Raw genomic sequence first — 24630 nt, 5'->3', positions numbered from 1 at the left:
AATTCAGATATGTTATTTTAAGTATCTCGCCCCTTATATGTACATAATGAACTGTGTTTAAAAAGAACTGAAATAATGAAATAAGCAAAGTATTTTTAAACATCGTTTAAAAAATAATTGCTTATTAAATTACGAAATAGAAATATTCCAAGCGGAAAGGACTCTGAATGTTGGTTAAATATGTATGATGAATATGTATCGAGCAGGCTATATAAAATTACCAAATTTTATTCTTTAATCGATTCTGTTAATCTAACTGATTTAAGTACTTTTAGTAAATTACTAGTCTACGTCGTGGTACTCAAGAGTCTTCTACTTGTCTCCAACAACTTTGCAATGTATTTGAGGCTTCCACTTAAAACAAAAACAGATGTTTTTTTTTTAATATTTAATGTCTTTAATAGCTATAAACGAGTAATTTAGGTATGCTGTTTCAAGTACCTCGGATTGTGTATAAGCATAATGGACACTATTTAAAAAGAAATTAAATAATGAAATAAATAAAATGTAGCCAACATTAAAATCACACCTTAATTTTCAATTTGTATTGGAATAATCTTTAAACAATTTTTTTGTGGCATATAATAGACCTAACTAACTTGTCTACTGTGGGGCATGTGTTCAGGACAATATGGCATGCACAAAATTTGTTATACGAAGAATAGAAAACGATTTAATTGTGTTTGAGAACTTAAAGAAATAATTTTTAATTAAATTAGGAAATATTGCAAGTAAAAAGTGATTTGAATGTTCGCTAAATGTTTCATAAATGTTGTTGAGCTGCCCATATAGAATTTCCAAATTTTATTCTTTTATCTGTTTTTTTGTTGTTGTTATTCCAATTGATTCTTAAGCTGCGTGGTCTCGGCGCTTCTTTGTCATTTTTTGTGCTTGAAGACGCGTATATAAACCCCATCCCGACCGATCAGATCTCAGTTTTCACAGTCACCATGCTACGACCAGTGCACTTGGTGAGTTTGGGTTTGTTTAAATAATCTGAACGTAATAACGTCGTGAAGCCTTTTTCTTTTCTTAAATATTTTATTAGATCGAAATGTTATTATTGTGAAAATGTATTTATCCTGCCATTCTTTTTAATATTATTTATTTTTATGCTGTTAAAACGACTGTGAAATGTTAGACAAGCTAACTATTTCTTAGGCATTCGATCTTGAAAATTGTGGATTAAATGAACTGTACAATAATATAAATATTCAAACTTAGAAAATCGAACAAGGAAATATATTGAAAATATGGAAAACGCGATTACATATAATATATATAACCATCCTACGACCGCCATATTTGAAAAATTCCACGTATGAAATATAGTTTTGTCCAGGGACAAATTTGCAGCATAGCCTGTATGAATAGTAAATTAGTTGTTTGATATAAAATTAAGAAAAATTTAGAACTTCACAGAATAATTAAAATTTTGTTGTATAATTCAGATAAAATTATTAAAAGAAATTATTATTGTTCTTTTTTAGAGCGCCCAAGATTTCTACTAACCGAAATTAATCAAATATTTTCTTAAGAGGGATTTTAAAATGTATTAAAAAATAGTTTTCCCATTTCCATAATTGTGTAAAGATATTTTACCCATTTCTACAAGTATTTTTTAATTGCTCTAAAAAGTTAAATAATAATTACAGTAAAATATTATAATGTAACTACTCAAGTCATACAATTTTCTATTGGACAATTCAAAAATTAAGAAACGAGTTTTTGGGACCTAAAGCGTCATTAGTTCTACTAGGATAGAACGACCCAGTTGTATTACGCGAATTTTGTTTTGTGATATCTACTATTTACTACACGGATAAGTTTCAAAAAGTGTAAAAAGTAATGGAAAAGTACTTTACAAAAAGTACATTTTGGAGAAAAATGTGTGCTACAATGTACCAAAATACTGTTTCATTTCGTTATACAAAGTGTCGATAAATGTAGTTCAAGTTATTAATATAAATCAACAATACTAACGAAACAAATTTTAAAGTTTGAGTTGACTTCAGCGACAGTTGCGGAAAAAGTAGGAAGCTCCGGGACAAGGGTAGATAGATCGAGATAGATCTTGTCTCTGAAGTCAACTCGGAGTTTTGCTCGGTCTCCTACGCACCCTTAAAGAGAATGTTGAAGAACGTAAATTTTTATTTTAAATTACAGTAAATTCTAGTTTTGTATCGAGTTTGAATTGATAATACTCTAATGTGAATGTGCCTGGCAGTGTACCTTTTTGTTTTGTGTGTTAACTGTGGTTTTGAATTCTGGGGTTTATTATAGTCTGATCAGCAGCAGCTCACGCAGCAATTCTCAAAGCCTCCATGTAAATGGAAACGCACAAATAAATAACGAGAATGTTTGCTTGTAAGAAAGATGATTCGAACTCTAACGCGACGCGATTCAAACACATGTGGTGCCGTCGAAGCGAGACTAGCGAATGAAAGAGGGAGAAATGGAGCTAGGGTGACGCCACCATGGCGGGGATGGTTCCCCGCTCCGTGAACGCAAACTTTGTTTGCACTTTTAGCGCGATAATTTGAAAGCTGTTTCAAAATACATGTGTTTTAATAATTAATATATAAAATTGTTTTTGTCTCTGTTTTTCTTACTTAGGCTCTTCTCCTCCTGATGGTGGTGTTGGTAGCAACATTGGAGGAAAAACCTAACAATGAGCCCGCTCAAGCGGAAATTGAACCACCCGCAAACAAGGTCAACGATTTAGATGCTGATGCGAGCGGCTGGGGGTAAATCTAAATAAAATAATTTAACAAAAAGTCATAGAAGTTTTTAATTTCAATAAATATGATAATAATTGTAAAAGGAAATCTGCGTATTTTAATTCGTGTCAATTAATACTCTCTTAAAATAAATAATACATATACTTTAGTAGACTCTTTTAGCAAACAAAAATTATGATTGGAATTAAAATTTATTTAAATAGTTTTTCTTTTAATTTAGAACAGAATTTGTTTATTCATGCACTTATTAACAATTTGTTTAAGATATTCCACACCGTGGCGTTATGGATGGAGAAATGGTGGCTGGGGTGGATGGAGAAGCGGTTGGGGCTTGGGAGGAAGAGTATGGACTGGAAGAGGTGGTTGGTGGTAAAACCATACCAAATTTACAAATCCATCAACAAACATCTAAAAATTATCATGTTTTATAACTTTTGTGTGTTTTAACAACCATGTACTTCATTTTGTGATTCGTCATTGTAAATCAATTTGATTGAAAAATTCATTTCTATACAATACTTAAAACAGATAATTTGAATAATCTTGTTTTGAAGCTAAATAAAATTACATTATTCAGAAAAACAAAAATAACGACCAAAATATAATTCTTCCTTCTCCTATACTTAGTTCTTAGAAATAGTCCTATGTACAAAAAGTAACGACATTGAAAGCCTATTACGTCTACATAAGCGAAATAAAAACTATTATTATTATACACAACAATTTTATACAAATTCTGTTATTTCAGAAGTTCTATCTTAAACATACAACTACTAGAATGAGTAATTGAATGAATCTTCATGCAGATGACATTAAGGCACAAAACATCAGAGTCATGGCGGCTGCACTACCGGCATTCGTAGACATTGCGCGAGGTGCGGATCACTATTTCAACTCAGACCCACACATAGTATACTTTCAGAGCGACCACATTGACTCATCTTGGACCGCCATACCAGTTACTTCTCATATGTTAGGGATGCCATGGCTTCTTGAATATATTATGATGTATTTACCAACCACGGTATGGGCAGGTCGATCGAATTATGTATGGAAGTCTAAGTACTTTCACTACTCTACAAAAACTTTCAAGAATAGACTAGCCGTGCAGCCATCAGCAATACCTGCAGCACACAATGTACACGTTGGGGGTTGCCTCAATATTATGTTGGTGTGTGTGGACGAAACAGCATCGCACAATGACGAGTACATTACCATACCTAATGCCACATTCATACCAGTTTACCTTGGAAATAAAAAGAGATACCATTGTTACGAGTCGAGAGGCTTGTTTCGGCCGCGTTGCCGAGGATAGTTATCGTTTGGACAATTTTGTTAACAGGGATGTGCTTTCGTGGACCCACCAACGTATAGCTAACGTAGGGTTGCCACTAGGAGGTTGGAAAGTTGTCGTGGACGCGCCAGCGTATGGTTAACGAAGGGTTGCCACTAGGAGGTTGGATGTCGTGGACGCGCCTACGTATGGCTAACGTAGGGTTGCCACTAGGATTCGTTAGTTGGGGCCTCGTAACTTCTACTATGCAATACACCACGAGCGGTAAAGGTGTATTGCTGTGGGTCTTCTTAATTTAATAATTCAATAGGATAGGTACTCAACGAAAATAGTTAGGATTAGTAAGTAACCTAGTTTCTTAGTAAAAACTTTATCGAAGGGCCGCGGCCACATCCGCTCGAAAGGGCAAATGTCACGGAGGAGAGGTTTGATGAAAATAACGAAACAGAGTGAAGTCTCTGTACGTAACACCATACAGAGGCTCAAGTCTTGGCTCATATAGTAAACTTTACACAATACATCTTAGCTAGGACTACAACACAGGTGTATGCTGAATCCGCTCGGTTGATGTGTAACGCGGTTGACAGTATGGGAAAACTCCTATCACAAGACGAAGCAATGAGGAATGAAGCAATGGCTGCATCTCTATCTGCGGAACTTAGTTCGATGATATATAAGTCCACTTCTAAACGTTAATACAGACACTCCGAAATATCAAAATGATTTAATAGGAGCATGGACATTCGGTGCTTCCACCATGCCCGATAGCAATTTGTCAACAAGGGATGCTTGGGAGGGAACAGAAGAGGACAGAACTGCACGGATACAGTCTCTTTTTAATGGGTTCAATTTTTCAGCCCTTTCTCCCCATAGGTACTTAACATCCATAACTCCGGATTCTTTGGCTGGACAACATCTAGCATCTGGGACACTGGACTATAAGTCGATTAATCGATTAATCAGCCAAGACTATAATTCTGTGATTTTTTTTAAATTTTGTTTATTAATTAGTAACGTATAAAGTTTAAGTTTAAGTTACGTTTACGAACATTAAATTCCGTTGTTACAACCGAAACATTCAGTGTTACGATTATTTCGTTTACGCCAACTACTCTTCCCGACAGATCTTCTTCGGACAAGAAGAACCAACTTAATTTTTACATTTTTCAATCCGAACTCCAAACAGAATGAGTATGTCTAATCTTAATTAAAACATGTCGTTAATTTATTTCTCCTAAAATTATAATACCATGTTTGAGATAAAATATTTTGTTTGTATGATTATTAACGCCCATTATTGTAAACGACCACGAATATTAGTAAGAAAAAATATATAAACTACAAAATACGAAATTGAGCAAAATTTATTATTTTCTTAACTGAACAATTTCAGTGTACTTTATACAAAGCTCCTGTATAATGTAATAAATATATACTAAACAATATTTTGCTTACAATAATGTCGAGTACTAATTAAGGAATGAAATAGAATGTTCATGGCTTTAAATTCAGTTTAACTGCTTCCTGGCGTATAACTGAAATAAGTTCCTGATTTATTAAAAATATAAACCTGAGACCTGCAATCTAAAAATGAAGATATAAAAATTTGTCCTGTTAAAGAAGCGCTATCATGATTAATATATATTAATCTCTTATTGAAAAATAAAATTTTAATACCTCGATTACACTATTATTGTTAAGCTTCATTTTATTTCCGGCAAGAATTGGCCTACTGTCTACAAAAATTGGTCGCTTTCCTTCCGAAGAAAGAAAAAAGTCCCCATTATTTCTTAGACGAATAGTTCCTTGTCTGCGTGAAACTTTCCAGGCTGGTCCTTCTAATGTCAAATCTACATCCACATTGTGGTCTTTTGTCGAACGACCTACAGTAATCTAAACGAATAAATAAATACTTAAACATAGAAATACTGAAAACGGAAATTTCATTTAGTATACATTATTCTACTTAATAATTATCTACAAAATTACCTCTCGTGATCTCATTAAATATCGAACAAGTCTTCCTCTAAGTATTGCCAAGGTTTGATTATCAAAATCTGGTGGATTCACTCCTGTTACACTATCAACTAGAACCTGCCATCTACACAATTCATTTTCCAACACTTTTATCTCTCTCTTATTTCTTCTATCTACTGTAACAAGTTCTGCATCTACAAACTCATCTTTTTGTTCGAGTAACTCTGTATCATTGATCATTTCTTCTGCATCAGAAAAATTAAGAACATGTTCACCGCGCGGCAAACTTTGCGCAGTTTGATCAGGAAGAAGATGATACTGTTTCATTAATTGCCAATGACTTAACAAAGCTTTCGCAGTTCTAGCAGAATAAAATGTATGTGCATTTGCTTCAAACAGTTCCTGAAATACTTCCAAAGTTGGTTGAGAAGTCTGCAAAGAAATGAAAAATACCATGTATAACAAAATAAAAGAAGAGTTAAAATATTATAATGACAATAATAATCAAATAGAGTATATATTGTGATTATTAATAAAGAAAATTTTCTTAATTTAATTACCGATTTTATAGTGCCAAGGAGATCTTCTTCTGCTTTGCTATATAAAGTTCTGGCTTGTACACTCGCAATCAATTCTGGATGTAAATTACGCATAGCTTGCACTGCTACTCTCGAAACTGCACTATCATATAGTAAAGCATACCATCTTTGTTGTATTTCTTGTAATGTAAAACGGCAAGAGAATTTTGTACCTCTGTGGACCTATACCATACCAATATGTTTTGTATACTATTATAACATTATACACAGAATTAATATAAAAAGTAACTCTGACCAATGTCTGATCAAAGTAAATAGTTCAAATTTGTTTAATTATTCAAATTCTTCTAATTTAATGAACCAGTATTTATCATACTTCTGCAATTTGTCTTTAATTTTAATACTACCAAATCATTTTAAAGAGCTAAATTGCTATTCTAGACATTTGTAAGAAAATTCTAACAAATACCATTCTTAAATCGTTTGTTTGTTGTACACCAGTGATTAATGCTAAATCATCTGTAGGTTTCCACCTTCCCAGATCTTTTGTAGCATTTACAGAATGCGAATGGTTTTTATTCTTCTTGTTTTTTCTTCCTGGTGCATTTGATCCACCAGGTCTACTTGTTCGTCGATTACATCTATCCGATTGAGAGACATTTGCAGAAATTGGTATAGGACTTGGAACATTTTGTTGCGGAACACATTCCATTGGAGTGGTAGAAATTGAAATAGTTCTAGATCTAGAGGCAGACTTTGCACTTGTAGCTGGCGGTTGTAAGTTAAATGTTGTTTCAACAAGCTCATCGTCAAATTTCCTACGTTTAATTGTGCGTGAAGAGCTACAATTATAATAATAATTAAATATAATTGTAAATCTTGATAACTTTACATTCCATTACATTTAGAATTAGAATTAGATTTTCATGGAAGTTTCCTCTTTTACAAACATTGCTATTGAAAATAACAGCGTTACTGATTTCTTAATATTAATAAACTAACTCGCACCACTATATATAGTTCGAAAACAGTTATTCTATTTGTATACAATAACGTACAATGTGAAAAAATAATTTATTTACAAAAAACTAATAAAGATTGATAAGCACCTTCTACGTTTTGTCGATAACGCATCCAAATTTGTGGATTCAATGGGTATGTTTAAAAATCCATCATTACCGTGAGGAAATCCATGATTTAGACTCGAAGGAGTTGGAATATCCATACTTTTATAGGTTAGCTGAACGCAAATAAAAAATTACAACCCTGCATAAGTAATTCACGTCATTATACAGTCAATTGTAGAATAATTACAATAATTTAACAAACATAAATTCTCAACCGAATTTTATTAATACTTGAATTCAGTTTAAATAAACAAATATTTCGACACTTAATGCATTCCAAACCATGCATACAGTATAATCATCATAGATACGTTTCTCTCTAAATTTTAATGGACCTTCAACAAAGTGCCTAGTGGCGTGAATCAGAATTAAATAATGGCGTTCAAATAAGAGGGATATTCAAAGAGAACATTTGGATCAATTTGAATAGATAACTGTTAACCAAATATTAAAACAAATCAAACAACATGTTAAAATTGTAAATATTATGGTTAACATTTTCAAGGCATTGATTCACTTGTGACTTCATAAATTGCATTGAGTTAATAATTTATTAATACAACATTCTTTATTCAAAGTTTTAATTATGTAAAATGTAAATAAGGTTAGATCAAAAGAAAATAAATATATTTCAAAATTACTCTGACTTTATTCTTTTAATACTAAAAAGTCATGAAAATCGTAGCTATTACCAAATATTATTACCATGGTTACAGTTTTGTTTGTCTGTATTACATTTCTTACTTTGTAATATTAACCATACTCTGCATAGTTTCCTTTAAACAAAGGTAATGTATTTATGTAAAAAATAGATCATACTTTGCATATTAAGATTTACTGATTTGTCAAAATAAAATATTTCCTAACAAAACAATGTGTGATATGATTTATATTAATTCCATTTCAATCATAATTTAATAAGTAAAAATAGTACTTTTGTTTATATATAGTATATAGTAGAAAAAGAATTATTATTAGTGTTTATAATGAAATAGTTTTATGAATATAATGATTAATAAACAAAACGAGCTAGCATTTTATTATATAAAATCATTTTCTGTAAAGAAATGTTAATGTATCTTATCGATTTACTACCATAATTTATGCCATTATTATGTATTGTATACAATGTATCTAATATTCTTTATATGTTGATTTGTAGAATCATGAATATAAAGAAACATGATAAAGATTTTACTCAAATACCATGGATACCAACAGTCAAATCTGTACAGGAATCATCAGAATTATTACCTTGTCAACAAGTAACAAAAAAGCAGAAATGTTCAAGAGATCATTCATGGACAAAAATCACATCAAAGAAACATTTAAATAGATATATAAAATTGTCAGAAGATGTTGGAAGTACATTTACATCTACAATATACCAACTTCAGAAAAAGAATTCAATAAAACAAAAAAAGCTCTTAAAGGAGAGGTCTTTTACATTTGAACACAATCTTACATACCCACCTTGGGAATATTATAAAAATTATAAAGAAAATGTACAACGAAGAACTACAAAAGAGAGTATGCAATGGTTACCAAATAATATTGTTAGTTTGAGAGATTTAGCTGATGGTACATGGCTATGGAAAAAAGCTCAAGAACAAGTTACTAAAATTTTTAAAAAAGATGGGAAGCTTAAAAAATTGAAGGAAATGAAGCAAGAAAGAGGCTTTTTACCAGAAAAGAGGGTAATGTATTTTTATTATTCATATAAACAAAATTTTAAAAAAGTATCCTATTTGAAGTACTATTGAAGTACTACAAAGGCAGAAACAATATAAAGAAGTAACAAGGTTCTATATCATTGTGTTTCTATTACAATAAATTGTAGTTTTGTATTGAGTTTAAGTTGGTTATATTGTAATGCCAATATGGCTGGTAATACTGATCTAAAAGAAATAAAATTTATGTTATCTTGTTTTATAAATATGTATTTTTTTACAACATCAGTTGGAATTCAAATTACAGATTTATCGACAAATTGAAGCAGAAATTCCGATATCGATAGAGGAACAAAGAGATATTTTATTTAAAGAAATTAATGAAAGACAAAAACTATTAGCTACAAGAGAAGATAATGAGATAATTTGTTTAAGTAACGGGGGAATTACCGACGATGAATTAAGTTATTATGACATTAATCAACTTGAAAAAGCAAAGAAATATATTACTGGTAGATTGCGAAATCGAGAAAAGTAAATATACAAATAATCATGCTACTTTTAAATATCTTCTACTTACTATGTAGTCTTACTGTTGTATTAAAAATGTCTATTTTCAGTTTTGATGAACACATAGAACAGTTGAAATTAGAAATTATTGATATTTATAAACAATATCTTCAGTATACTATACTTGATTGTATTATTTTGGATATTGATGAAGGAAGAAGGTTACGCATTGAACAATCACCTGTGGAATACCCAGTTTTAATTATACGTGCACCTCTTCCTTGGCATCAATCTAAATTATTAGCTGAACATTTCATGCTACATAATCTATTTATTGGGAATGAAATACTGATAGATATTCAAGATTTATATTTCTTTAAGTAAGATATGTATTCTACCGTCAATTATCTCTAAAGAACTAATTTTCAACACTACTTTCAAAAAGCAAAGTACAGTGATATCATAAGTTGCAGCAATTTGTGTTCATTGAGTTGCAGGAAGATTACCTCCATCATTTTCTGGAATTATTGGCATGGAGCAGCTATTGTGGCAACAGTGATTTGTGTGATAAAGATATGAAAGTAAAATTTGTATATCCTTTACTTTATCATTATAAGGCTACTCTAATCGGATTTATGAGGACCTTACAGTGACATTGACACTCAACATAACATACTTTAATGCTTTTAAGATAGGTGAGGAATATACAAAGTAAATTATATATTATTTTCTATTTCTTCTCTTTCAAGTTGCAAGAGTTGAGTTCCAATTGTTATATAACTTTACAGACATCACTGTACTTTGGAAAAAAAATAGTACTATATCTCACTTCCTCAAAAATTTCAATATTAAGATATTTTTTAATGAAAGAAGACTACAGTCTTTAATTTTCCAGATATCAAGATATGATGATATTCAGCATTGAAGACATAGGAAATCTTCCTATTTCAGCATTTGACATAGAAAGTAAAGTAAATTTATTATGCGATAAAGCAATGAATAAACTTATTAAAGAATGGTTGGCTGATATTGCTGAAATTTTTCTGGAAAAAAAGTGTACTTGGTCTTGCTTAGTTGAGGAGCACTATAATGCATCTACAGCATTGATCGAAAGATACTTTTTAAGTGTAAATACTCTTTTATCTAAACAATTACGAATGATAGTAATGAAGACACTGAATCATATCAGAGAATTTTTTATGGAATACAGCAATGGAAATAATTTCGAAGGTGATTATAAAGATCTCATGTTCTTCAAGTAAGTGATTTCTTGTCTTTAGTTGGCCTTCACTTTTTTTCCAAATGATATTTACTACCGGCATATTGCAGGCCACCTTTTCTAACAATAATAGTTGAACCAGAACTTGGTACACCTTATTTACATTGCAAACCAAGTATTCCAGAAGTACGTATGATAATTTCCCAATGCATTGATAAAATCATCACAGTTGCAACATTAATTCCAAAAATTGAGACTATGTTATTTCCTGAATTAGAGAAGAAGGATTTCTTGTTTTCTGTATCACGGAATGAACAGGAGGTGAAAACAATATTAATATAAGTGTTAATATACCTATTAGTTATTCTTAATGTAAATAATATGATTTGATAAATAGTATAGTGTAATTAAACACTAAAAGTAGTTATGAAGAAAATAATTTGCAATACTTTAATATGTAATTCCCCAATTACTTTAATAAATGTCACAGGTTTTACGGATAATCACTGATATATTAGATGTTATCAGTGCTCATATCATGGGTCCACAAATTTATTTAAAGTGTTATGAAAATTTATTGTACATTATAGACGGACAAGCAAAAAAAAGTTTAGATAAATTTTTTATGACGGAACCAATGCCATTTCTACGCGAATTCGAGCAAAAAATAAAGGGTTACGATATGCTTAGAAAAGAAATTACTATATTTCGTAATAAGGTAAGTGTACAAATGAAAACTGTTTGGGTTACTGTGTCATATGTTGATTAGAATGGTTTATTTTAGGTTCCTCTCAATATGATAGAAATCGATTGTACATTTGTAAACGATGCGCTAAGACAAGTTCTTTATGATCTTCGCACGCAAATTTGTGATTTCTTTGCAAATGAGTTGCGTTCAAATAATCGTGATTTGTGCTCAAACTTTGACACGATAGCAGAAAATATTTCAAAAATGCCCGAAAAAACGCAAGAAGTCGTCGAATTGTATAGCTACTTATGCGAAAGTCGAGATTCGACTATGTTCAATATGAAGAGACAATTGGCACGTTCTATCGAATTACTGTTATTCCTTTTTGATTACCAACCACCGACGAACGAGGACATTCAATTAAACTCTCGCACCATTACATGGCCGAAAGAAATGGAAACTGTTATGGAGTTAGCCAATACGAGACTAAATATGAGAAAAGAATTCCTTGAAGAACTCCTGCGTATAAAGAAAGACACTTTCGAACAAAAAATACACAACATGCAATTAGCAATCGATCAATTTAAAAAGAAGGATCCACCGGTGTTAACAATCGAAGAGATGACGGAAGTGACAAAGGAAGCCGAGGAACTTTCTAAAGGAATGGAGGAAATCAGGAAGGAAGCCGAAGAGATTAACGAAGAAGAGTCTTTATTAGATATTGAATTAAGCCCGTATTTACCTTTGCCCGCCATGTCTGCTATGGTTAATATGTTAGATACCGTTTGGCATACCGCGTTAGATTTTCATACCAATTTCGATAAATGGTACTACGGTCCTTTCGCGGGCCTTAATGCGGAGGAAATCAACGAAACAACTGAAAATACTTGGCGAACTTTGTATAGATTGTCACGGCAACTAACCGATGTTCCTGGCGCAAGACGAATCGTAGAAATGGTTCGTGGGAAGGTAGAAAAGTTCAAGCAACTTGTACCAGTGTTACAAATCATATGTACACCTGGATTGCAAAAACGCCATTGGGAACAAATCGGTAAAATAGTTAACGTGGACATAGTGCTTACGGATACCAGCAACCTTTCCGACATGATAGAGTTTGGGTTACCGATTCATATAAATAAACTCGAAGAAATAGCATCTGCTGCCGTCAAAGAACACGCTCTGCAGCAAAATTTAATAAAGATGAAGGAAGAGTGGTCTGAGATAGCGTTCGAATTAACGCCGTACCGCGAGACAGGCGTCTTCATTTTAACAGCTGTGGACGACATTCAAGTGTTACTGGACGATCATACTTTGAAGGCTCAGACCATGCGAAGCTCCCCTTTTGTGAAAGCTTTCGATTGGGAAATGCAAGAATGGGAAGACAAGTTACTATTGATGCAGGACATTATTGATCAATGGCTTACGTGTCAAGCAACGTGGATGTACTTAGAGCCGATTTTTAGTAGCGAAGATATTATGCGTCAAATGCCAACCGAAGCAAATAATTTCCGAAGAATGGACAAGATTTGGCGTGCCATTATGACATACGTCGTCAATAACAAACGGGTACTCGATGCAACTTCTCTGCCAAAGATGCTGGAGCAGTTTAAGCTTTGCAATACATTGTTAGACGAAATTCAGAAAGGTTTGAACGATTATCTTGAGAAGAAACGCTTGTTCTTCCCAAGATTCTTTTTCTTGTCAAACGACGAACTTCTTGAGATACTCTCTGAAACTAAAGATCCTCAAAGGGTGCAACCACACTTGAAGAAATGTTTCGAAGGAATAAACAAATTACGGTTTACCAGCGAAGAAGAAATTATTGGAATGTTGTCAGACCAAGATGAATACGTTCCTTTCAGTGGAAAGATCTATCCAGCCGATGCTAAAGGTATGGTCGAAAGATGGTTGAGCCAAGTTGAGAAACTTATGGTGACTTCTCTTCGCGATATCGCTGAGGAAAGCATCATTGCATATTTCACGACTGTTAGAGAAGAATGGATATTCTCTTGGCCTAGTCAAATAGTCATTTGTGGTAGTCAGACCCACTGGACTAGCGAAGTTTGCGAGTCGTTCGAAAATCATTCTACTTCAGAATATTTGGAAAAGTGCAATTCTCAAATAGAGAATGCTGTTACCCTGGTAAGAGGTAAATTAGACCCAGGTGCAAGAATAACGATAAATGCTTTGATCGTAATGGATGTGCATGCACGAGACGTCGTTCGGTTACTCATCGATAAGAAGGTGACCAACGTAATGGATTTCGATTGGATATCACAGCTAAGATATTATTGGTTGGATAATAGCATTACCGTGTCAATTATTACAACAAACGTAGCATATGCTTTTGAATATCTTGGAAATACGGCAAGACTGGTGATAACACCGTTGACCGATCGATGTTACAGAACTTTAATGGGTGCATTAAAATTAAATTTTGGTGGTTCACCCGAGGGTCCAGCAGGGACTGGTAAAACAGAAACTGCAAAAGATCTTGCGAAAGCTGTTGCCAAGCAATGTGTAGTATTTAACTGCTCGGACGGCCTCGACTACTTGGCGATGGGTAAATTTTTCAAAGGCCTCGCACAGTCTGGTGCCTGGTCTTGCTTCGACGAGTTTAATAGAATAGAATTAGAAGTACTTTCTGTAATTGCCCAGCAGATTTTATCAATACAGATGGCTATAAGCATGAAATTAGAGAAATTCCTGTTCGAAGGCACAGAAATAAAATTGGACCCCACGTGCTATATTATTATAACGATGAATCCCGGTTACGCTGGTCGTCAAGAACTACCCGATAATTTGAAAGTTTTGTTTCGTTCCGTAGCAATGATGGTACCGGACTACGCAATGATAGGAGAAATCACTTTATATTCCTATGGATTCATAGACGCCAAAAATTTAGCTGAAAAAATAGTTCATACATATAAACTGTGCTCCGAACAATTAAGCTCGCAGAATCATTACGATTATGGTATGCGAGCTGTGAAGACTGTACTGGTTGCCGCTGGAAATTTGAAATTAAAGTATCCAACGCAAAACGAGTCTATGTTAGTTCTTCGAGCTATCATCGATGTGAATCTTCCGAAATTCTTGGCGCAGGACGTTCCCCTGTTCAATGGAATCTACACAGACCTTTTCCCGGGTATTGAATTACCACAACCGGATCGCGATGAACTGATAGATTTGCTAAAGATTGTTTTAGAAAAACGAAATCTAATAGCTACAGATTGGTATATAGAGAAGATAGTTCAAATTTATGAGATGCTATTGGTACGCCACGGATTGATGATCGTTGGACGCACGTTAAGTGGAAAAACGCAGGCGTATCAAGTTTTAGCGGATTCGCTGGGCGATTTAGCTGGCAAAAGACGAGCTGTTATGAGAGAGTTTCATACTGTTTATAAAATAATCAATCCGAAAGCTATCACTCTGGATCAGCTTTATGGTAATTTCGATCCAGTGTCCCACGAATGGAGCGATGGTGTTTTGGCTAATATTTTCCGAGAATTTGCACAATCTTTCTCGGTAGATCGTAAATGGATTGTGTTTGATGGCCCTGTTGACGCAATATGGATTGAGAGTATGAATACCGTGCTCGATGACAATAAAAAACTTTGTTTGATGTCAGGAGAAATTATATCAATGTCAAACAAAATGAATATGATATTTGAACCGGCTGACTTAGAGCATGCTTCGCCAGCTACTGTTAGCAGATGTGGAATGATTTATATGGAACCATCTCAGCTTGGCTGGAATCCATTATTTGAAGCCTATAAAAGATATCTTAAAAACAAGTTACTTTTCGAGCAGTGTGAACTTGTCATAGAATTGGTCGACTGGTTAACAGAGGCAGTTCTGTTTTTCATGAAACGCTATTGTAAAACATTCATAGAAATGTCTGAGCTTCATATGTTTCTGGTAAATAAGTAATACATTTTTAGTATCATTCTTAAGTAATTATTACACATATTATCGATTCTTTTTCAATTCTTTTTTTATTTTTTGTTTTTTAGATAAAAGTTTAATTTAATAATTGTTACTTGAACTTGTTATTTTAGTCTTTTACAAGACTTCTCACAACAATGTTGGATGAAGAGACACAAGTCAGTACGGTATGGCTTCAATGCATTTTGCTATTCAGTATAGTTTGGGGGATGTGCTCAACATTAACGGGTGAGAGCAGAAAGATTTTCGATGTTTATTTAAGAAAATTATTACTTGGTAACGATGATGAACATCCCAGACCGAAAGCATTTAAATTGTCAAAACAACAGCTTTTCCCTGATAAGGGTACTGTCTATGATTACGTATATGACAAAAGAAATAATGGTTGTTGGATATCGTGGACAGACCCAACCCTACAGGTATTATTTAGGAATTTCAAAAATATTGTAATCTTTTGATCTAAACCAAATGTCAGTAATGAAAGTGCTTAATGATTAATTTTATAATATTAACATACTCTTCTATCGAATATGATGAAGAACAAAAGTTTAAAAAATCATTTTTGTTATTCTATTTATTATTTTCTATTATTATTATAAATTACATTTTTCTTGATATATCTTTTTATTCCTTAATAAAATAATAATATATCACTGTACATTTATGTACTTACGTGTTTGTATTATTGTAAACTTAAAATAACACAGGTTTGGCATTTGTTTTCATGTTTTAGATGTCTTTATTAAGTGACGTGAAATCTAGCCGACTGATCATACCAACTACCGAAGTAATCATCCAGAATTTCTTCTTAACGAACCTGCTTTATAGAACGATACCTGTCTTATTTGTGGGACCTACCGGTACTGGGAAGTCCGTTGTCATTTTAGATTATCTGGAATCATTAAACAGAGACAAATACATAGAAAATGTTATAAACTTCAGTGCTTGTACTACTGCTTTTCAAACTCAAGAAATGGTGATGTCCAGATTGGATCGTAGAAGGAAGGGGGTTTACGGTCCGCCGATGGGGAAGAAATGTATACTTTTCGTCGATGACCTAAGCGTGCCACAGAAAGAAATCTACGGCGCTCAGCCACCAATAGAACTTATTCGTCAATGGATTGACCATGGGCATTGGTTCGACATACACGACACGACAATGTTACACTTGGTGGACATGTTCTTAATTTGTGCCATGCTGCCACCCGGAGGAAGTTCGAACGAAGTCACACCTAGGTTGACTCGACACATGCATATAATTGGCATCGATTTGTTTCAAGAAACGACAATGATGCAAATTTTCTCCGCGATCCTCGAATCGCATTTTGCGAAAGGTTTTCTTCCAGAAGTCTCGAGATTGGGAAAAATGGTCGTGCAAGCTACCATGGACATATATTTTGCTGCTATTAAAAATTTTTTGCCTACCCCAGCGAAAAGTCATTATACCTTCAATTTACGCGATTTTAATCGTGTTATCAAAGGTATACTTCTGGTGCCAGCTTCCAGAATGCAGGATCCGGACAAGTTGATCAGACTATGGATTCATGAAGTATATAGAGTGTTCCATGATAGATTAGTGGATGACATCGATCAGGAGGTTTTATTTAAAATGGTCCAGTTCACGTGCTACGATCAATTGCGACAACCATTGGAAAAAGTACTCGCTCGACTGTTAAAAGACGGAGAGAAAGAAATCAACAGTTCTCATATTCACGATTTGTTCTTTGGTAATTATATTGAGCCCGATGCTGACCCGAAAATATATGATGAAGTGACAGATCTAGAAGATTTAAGACAAAAAATGGATTATTACTTAATGGAGTATAACATGCTCTCAAAGACACCGATGTCTTTAGTCCTGTTTAGATATGCCGTCGATCATATTTCTCGTATTTCGCGAATACTGTTACAAGAAAGTGGTCACGCGCTTCTAGTAGGGATAGGCGGATCGGGTAGAAGCTCTTGCGCCAAGTTAGCAACCAGTATGTGCGAATATCTGATTTATCAAATAGAAATGACGAGAACCTATGGATTCACCGAATGGCGAGAAGACATGAAGAATTTATTGCTACGCGTAGGTTGCGATGGAAAGTCCACTGTCTTTCTTTTCGGCGATCATCAGATCAAACAAGAAACTTTCGTCGAAGATGTAAATATGATTCTAAACACTGCTGACATACCTAATTTATACAACACCGAGGAGATGGCTGAGATTTTAGATAAAATGACGAATCTTGGACGCGAGGCTGGTGGGAAAAGAGGTGAAATCACGCCAATGATTCTTTATAGCTTATTTCTCGAAAGAATCGTAAAGAATTTACACTTGATTATAACTATGTCACCAATAGGGAACGCGTTCAGAAATCGTTTGAGAATGTTCCCTTCTCTAATTAATTGTTGTACCATTGATTGGTACACCGTCTGGCCAGAAGACGCTTTAGAAAGGGTAGCACGAACGTCGTTACAAAATTTAAACATCGATCTGGACTTACGAGAAAAATGTGTCCATATTTCTAAGAACTTCCACACAAGCATTACTCGGGCTAGCGACGATTATTTTAAGACTCAAGGTAGGAGATATTATACGACACCAACCAGTTTCTTGCAGCTAATCAAATTGCTGTGTACATTGTACGATCAGAAAATTGATGAAATTACTTTGCAGCAAAATCGATACGAGACAGGTTTAGAGAAATTAGATTTCGCAGCAGGTGAGATAGCTGTAATGAAAGAAGAATTGCAAGCGTTACAACCGAAATTGTTGGCCCAATCCGAATTGAGTAATAAACTGATGATCAAGATAGAACAGGACACCATTAACATAGAAGCAAGGAAAGAAGTCGTCGCCGCCGAAGAAGCTTTAGCAAATGAAGCGGCAGCTGCCGCGCAAGCTATAAAAGACGACTGTGAAAGTGACTTGGCTGAGGCTACACCCGCATTGGAAGCTGCTTTAGCGGCACTGGACACCTTGAAACCAGCTGACATCACTATCGTACGGTCCATGAAAAGTCCACCAGCGGGCGTGAGATTGGTAATGGAAGCTGTTTGCGTTTTGAAAGGAGTGAAACCTGAGAAAGTCCAAGACCCAGCAACTGGTCAGGTTACGGAAGACTATTGGCCGGCCTCCATAAGAGTGCTTGGCGACATGAAATTCCTCGAGAGTTTGAAAAACTTCGATAAAGACAACATACCGCCGGCATACATGAAACGGATCCGCGAAAAATTTATAAACGACAGAAGTTTCCAGCCTGAAGCCATTAAAAAGGTTTCCACTGCTTGCGAGGGTCTCTGCAAGTGGGTGCGAGCCATCGAGGTGTACGATCGCGTGATTAAAGTTGTCAAACCGAAACAAGCGATGCTCGCGGAAGCGGAAGCTGCTCTCGCCGCGCAAATGGAAGCGCTGAACGCTAAAAGAGCCCTTCTTCAGGAAGTTACTCAGAAGTTGCAGTCTCTGAATGACGAATTCGCTGAATGCATGAGGGAAAAGAAGAAACTCGAAGACCAGATCGCCTATTGCATGCAGAAACTGGAAAGAGCGGAAAAGCTGCTAGGTGGCTTAAGCGGAGAAAAAAATAGATGGAGTAATACGGCCGTTGCACTAGGCGAAAGTCTATATAACGTTATCGGAGACGTTTTATTGTCTTCGGGTGTGGTTGCTTATTTGGGAGCTTTCACTATAGAATATAGAAATAGTTTAATCGCACAATGGCATTCCTCTTGTATGAAAGCTGGGATCCCCTGTGGAGCAAAATTTAGTTTGATAGATGTTTTAGGGAGACAAGTGGAAATCAGAGCGTGGACGATTTATGGTTTACCAGCGGATAATTATTCCGTGGAGAATGGCATAATCGTGAAAAACGCTGAGCGATGGCCGCTTATGATCGATCCGCAAAATCAGGCAAATAAGTGGGTGAAGAATATGGAAAGGGAAAACAAGTTGATAGTCATTAAGCTCTCTGATCCAAATTACGTGAAAATTGTGGAGACTTCCATACAGCTCGGTATTCCTATTTTGTTGGAAAATATTTTGGAAGAAATAGATGCGATATTAGAACCCGTGCTTCTCAAAAACGTCTACAAGGAACGTGGTATTTTGTATATGAAATTCGGAGAAAATGTCATTGAATACAATTCCGATTTTCGATTCTATATCACGACACGTTTACGAAATCCACATTATTTGCCAGAGGTAGTGGTGAAAGTGACGTTGCTGAATTTTATGATTACTCCCCAAGGACTCGAAGATCAGTTATTAGGTATCGTTGTTGCCAAAGAATTACCTGTTCTCGAGGAAAGGAAAAATCAATTGATCGTCGAAGAAGCGAACAACAGGAAGGTACTAGAAGAAATCGAAAATAAAATTTTGGAGGTTTTATCCGCATCAGAAGGTAACATTCTCGAGGATGAAACGGCGATTACAATATTATCGACTTCGAAGATACTATCAGAAGATATTCAGGCAAAGCAAAAGATAGCTGCTAAAACAGCGATAGAAATTGATCACGCTCGTAATGGATATAAACCTGTCTCGGAGCATGGTTCTGTTCTTTTCTTTTGCATTTCCGAATTGACAAATATCGATCCTATGTATCAATATTCTTTAGTATGGTTCATTCACCTTTATGTAATGGCGATAGCCAATAGCGAACAGTCTAAAGTTCTAACGAGTCGAATAAAAAGCTTGAACGAGTATTTTACCGCTAGTATTTACAGAAATGTATGCCGTTCTTTATTCGAGAAGGACAAACTAATATTTTCTTTCGTTTTGTGCATTGGTTTATTACGCGCTGCTGCAAAAGTAGACGAAGATCTTTGGACATTTTTATTAACAGGCGGTGTAGCTTTGGAAAATCCATATCCCAATCCTGACCCGTCTTGGTTGACGGAGAGGTCTTGGTCTGACGTAGTTAAAGCTACCAACTTGCGTGGACTTGAGAAATTGAAAGAATCCTTTCAGATGCGCACGTCACAGTGGAAGACCTATTATGACTTGTCGAATCCTCAAGAAAATCCTTTTCCGCACCCGTTTGAGCAGGAAACCGAAAGTCTAAAGAAGCTTGTAATACTCAAGTGTATAAGGCCGGACAAAATCGTGGTTGCTGTGCGGATGTTCGTTATACATCATATTGGAAAATTTTTCGTAGAACCTCCAACGTTTGATCTTCAAGCGTCTTACAACGATTCCAGCAATGTAACCCCTCTCATTTTTATTCTTTCACCTGGGTCCGACCCAATGGCAGGATTAATAAGATTCGCAGAGAATTACGGAATATCCAAAAAGAATCTCATGACAATATCGCTTGGACAAGGCCAGGGTCCTATAGCAGCAAATATGATAAACACAGGAATTGCAAGCGGCGAGTGGGTGGTACTTCAGAATTGTCATTTGGCGGTTTCCTGGATGAATGAACTAGATAGAATCTGTGACGAAATTATCTTACCGGAAACTACGCATCTTAAATTCCGATTATGGTTGACCAGTTATCCATCGAATGACTTTCCAATTTCCATTTTGCAAAATGGAGTGAAGATGACCAACGAGCCTCCGAAGGGGTTGAAGAATAATTTATTAAGAAGCTATCTAAACGATCCAATATCAGACACGACATTCTATAACAGCTGCAGCAAGATATTTGCTTGGAGAAGCCTCCTTTTTTCTTTATGCTTCTTTCATGCAGTCATTCAAGAGAGACGGAATTTCGGACCATTAGGTTGGAACATACCTTATGAATTTAATGAATCAGACTTGCGCATAAGTATTTTACAATTGCAGGTAATACTCGACAAACAAATTATTAGTTTGCTATTCATATTTAAATACATGTAACGAAAGCATATAATTCTATATTTAAGTAGATTCCATAAAATAGCTTTTATAACATTATTAAATAATAATATCTTTCTTAACATTAAATAAATTATGTCTTTAGCTTTTCTTAAATGAGTATGAAGAAGTACCTTTTGATGCTCTTCTCTATTTGACGGGCGAATGCAATTACGGCGGTCGTGTAACCGATGACAAAGACAGACGTTTGTTAAATTCATTGCTTCAACAATTTTACAATCCTGATGTTATCACCAACCCAGAGTAAGTTTTAATCAATTCTACTACATTAATTAGTGAAATATGTATTTGTGTGTTTGAAGCATCTAATTTCTAATTTTTATATTAATAATATTGTTTAATATAGGTACTGTTTTTCACCAAGTTGTACGTATCGCATGCCACCAAGTACAAATCACCAAGGGTGTTTAGAATATATTCGTAGCTTGCCAATGGACCAGCTACCGGAGGTTTATGGTTTGCATGAAAACGCAGATATAACAAAAGATAATCAAGAATCAATGCAATTACTCGAAGGTGCTCTGGTGACTCAAACGCATATCATTGGAGTTGGAGTTGAGAAAGACATTGATGCGGTGGTCTTTAATTTATGCGATGATATTTCGTCAAAAATGCGGCCAGCGTTTAATGTTTTAGAAGTATCCAAGAAGTATCCAGTACTTTATATGAATAGTATGAACACAGTCCTTCGACAAGAACTTATTAGATTTAACGAGCTTATTAAAGTAATCAAGGATACTCTAGCAAATGTACAAAAAGCCATCAAGGGTTTAGTTCTAATGTCTCCTGAATTAGAAGAAGTATTCTTGAGCATGAGTATTGGCAAAGTACCTGAGGCTTGGAATAAAAAATCGTATCCCTCGTTAAAGCCATTAGGAAGCTACGTTAATGATTTAATAGATAGGCTGGAATTTTTCCAAAATTGGATAGATAATGATGCGCCAAATGTGTTTTGGATATCTGGCTTCTTTTTTACTCAATCTTTTCTTACGGGTGTTTTACAAAACTATGCACGCAAACAAAGGATTCCAATTGACCATTTAGATTTCGAATTCGAGCTAACTGCATTTGAAACTAATGTTAATACTGCCCCATCCCATGGAGTATATATAAAGGTAATTTCTGCGGTATGTTCTTTTATGTTACTATGAAGAATAACTATATTTTATCCATTAATCCAAAGCCATTAGAAAAAATAGATGATCTTTAAAAACTCTCTTCTACCTTCAATAACAGATATTTAAGATATTAATATTTACAGTTCCATAATCCTGTTTATCTGGTCGATAAGATATCGTTCTAATCAAATCCCACAATAATCTTTTGCATCAATTTTACTTTCCTTTATATAGGTTTCTCACTTAACTTAAGCACGATAAATATGTGGTGCTTTTAACGTTTTCAACAAATTTTTTAGGAGAAATTATATATTTTGACGGGACATTGTAACCTGAAACATAAGTAATGTGTTTTACAGTTATTGTTTAACATTAATTTTTTAATGTTTGGTAGGAAGGGCTTAAGTAAGCATTAGCTTTTTCTCGAGGGAAGCAACAAATATTACTAAAATTTCAACAAATCCTGTAATCTATGAAATATAATAAAATAAATTGTTAACATTGTAAATTTATAAAATGAACTATTTTTCATATGTAGTTGTGGTCATCTTAAAATCACTGATTTATTTTTATTTAATTCCGTTTTATCAAACATCAAAGAAGTACAATTAGCTAGATCAGTGGGAAAATGTTATTTTAACAAGAGCTGACGCGAACAAAATATGGTTTCAAAGTTCCACGAGAAAAGTAAAAATACCACGCATTAAATACAACAAATGCAATATTCACGATAAATGTAATATATGTAAACAGTTTTTTTTTAATATTATATTAACACAAATTATTGTATAAACAGCAGTAAAAAATATTCTTTTTAAATTTCAGGGTTTATTTTTGGAAGGCGCACGATGGAATAGAGAATTGAAACGAATCGACGAATCGAAACCAAAAATAATGTTTGATGTTCTACCTGTAATATGGCTGCAGCCAGGTATAAAAACTGAGTTTGTTGTTAAACTCGTATATCATTGTCCTGTATATAAGACAAGCGCAAGACGTGGTGTTTTGGCAACAACCGGTCATTCTTCAAATTTTGTATTATACATTATGCTTCCGACGCACATTGACGAATCCCATTGGATCAAGAGAGGAACAGCATCCTTGTGTCAACTAGATGATTAAACTATTGGAATATATTGCGATGATTACGGTAGACGTAAATTCAGCAGGCCATTGAAAGCTATCGAGGCAGTAACCCCTCATACCGGTTATCTACTCTGATACTCTATTTCCCGTCTCTTCAGACAAACTTGCGAACACGCGTTCTCTATCTCTTAAGTATATCAATACTTAATAAAACTCCGGCCCATATCAAGTTAATCAAACATTAACACACTCTTGATTCCTGGTGCAAAAGATCTTTTGTCCTAATTTAGTATGAATATATTTTCTACGCAATTTTATTATTTTGTATTACTTTTAACAAAAATTGTATAAAAAAATAATGATTATATTAAAAATACAAAGCGGTATTAATAAAACTTTATAAAAAACTGGATGATTGTAAATTTAGTGATGTAGGCGCTGAGCGAGGCACGTTTAGGTTTGACGCTACAAAATTGTACTCTCGACTTAAATGAAATTAATGGAAAAAATCCTTGTTCGAGCAAGTACATGTGTACAAAAGGTTATTAAAAACTGTAAGACCTTACTATTAGAAGCATTTTAATTCTTCGTTTGCATAATATGCTTCTTTTGCCTTTTAAGAGTTCACGGACCCCCGGGTGCCCGAGGTCCTTGCGTGAATAGGCTGAAAAGTAATGCACACGGTCGAATATCTTGAAAATGAGAAACAAAAAAAGAATGAAAATCAACTGATTGACTGTAAAACGGTATATTTATTTTTTTACATGACCTCCTTTCGATTCAGTACATTTTCCCTATATTGGAAACAGGACTAGGAAAGAAGACAAAGTTACATATTGTCAAATGTGTATTTACATTGTTATGGCTA

At 34.3% G+C, this 24630-nt stretch overlaps 3 protein-coding genes across 5 annotated transcripts; 2 read left to right on the top strand and 1 right to left on the bottom strand.

The window, feature by feature from the left end:
* Positions 1-401: 401 nt before the first annotated feature.
* Positions 402-5229, top strand: LOC128874534 (uncharacterized). 2 transcript variants are annotated; one of them, XM_054119350.1, is made up of 3 exons: positions 402-971; positions 2617-2747; positions 3006-5229. In XM_054119350.1, exons 1-3 carry the CDS (start codon positions 951-953, stop codon positions 3112-3114), a joined length of 261 nt encoding a protein of 86 aa, XP_053975325.1. In that variant the 5' UTR covers positions 402-950; the 3' UTR covers positions 3115-5229. The 2 variants fall into 2 exon arrangements, with proteins under 2 accessions (XP_053975325.1, XP_053975326.1); XM_054119351.1 differs by lacking the exon at positions 402-971 and adding an exon at positions 2043-2142.
* A 152-nt stretch (positions 5230-5381) lies between these two features.
* On the bottom strand, positions 5382-22824 carry LOC128874531 (microspherule protein 1). 2 transcript variants are annotated; one of them, XM_054119346.1, is made up of 7 exons: positions 22818-22824; positions 7661-7791; positions 7021-7393; positions 6573-6773; positions 6025-6444; positions 5713-5928; positions 5382-5619 (listed from the first exon to the last, which is right to left on the bottom strand). In XM_054119346.1, the coding sequence occupies exons 2-7, from the start codon at positions 7774-7776 to the stop codon at positions 5530-5532; spliced, it is 1416 nt and encodes a 471-aa protein (XP_053975321.1). In that variant the 5' UTR covers positions 7777-7791; positions 22818-22824; the 3' UTR covers positions 5382-5529. The 2 variants fall into 2 exon arrangements, with proteins under 2 accessions (XP_053975321.1, XP_053975320.1); XM_054119345.1 differs by lacking the exon at positions 22818-22824 and adding an exon at positions 7866-7985.
* Positions 8781-24620, top strand: LOC128874535 (dynein axonemal heavy chain 3). The gene is made up of 12 exons (XM_054119353.1): positions 8781-9375; positions 9656-9882; positions 9969-10238; positions 10754-11116; positions 11188-11398; positions 11568-11795; positions 11862-15686; positions 15827-16132; positions 16447-21486; positions 21644-21801; positions 21905-22673; positions 23502-24620. The coding sequence occupies exons 1-12, from the start codon at positions 8782-8784 to the stop codon at positions 23796-23798; spliced, it is 12288 nt and encodes a 4095-aa protein (XP_053975328.1). The 5' UTR covers position 8781; the 3' UTR covers positions 23799-24620.
* The last annotated feature ends 10 nt before the right edge of the window (positions 24621-24630 follow it).

This window comes from Hylaeus volcanicus, chromosome 4 (genome assembly GCF_026283585.1).
Source record: "Hylaeus volcanicus isolate JK05 chromosome 4, UHH_iyHylVolc1.0_haploid, whole genome shotgun sequence".
NCBI lineage: Eukaryota > Metazoa > Arthropoda > Insecta > Hymenoptera > Colletidae > Hylaeus > Hylaeus volcanicus.
Note: the sequence above shows the minus strand (reverse complement) of the source record. Positions and strands in the feature narration are given on the sequence as shown.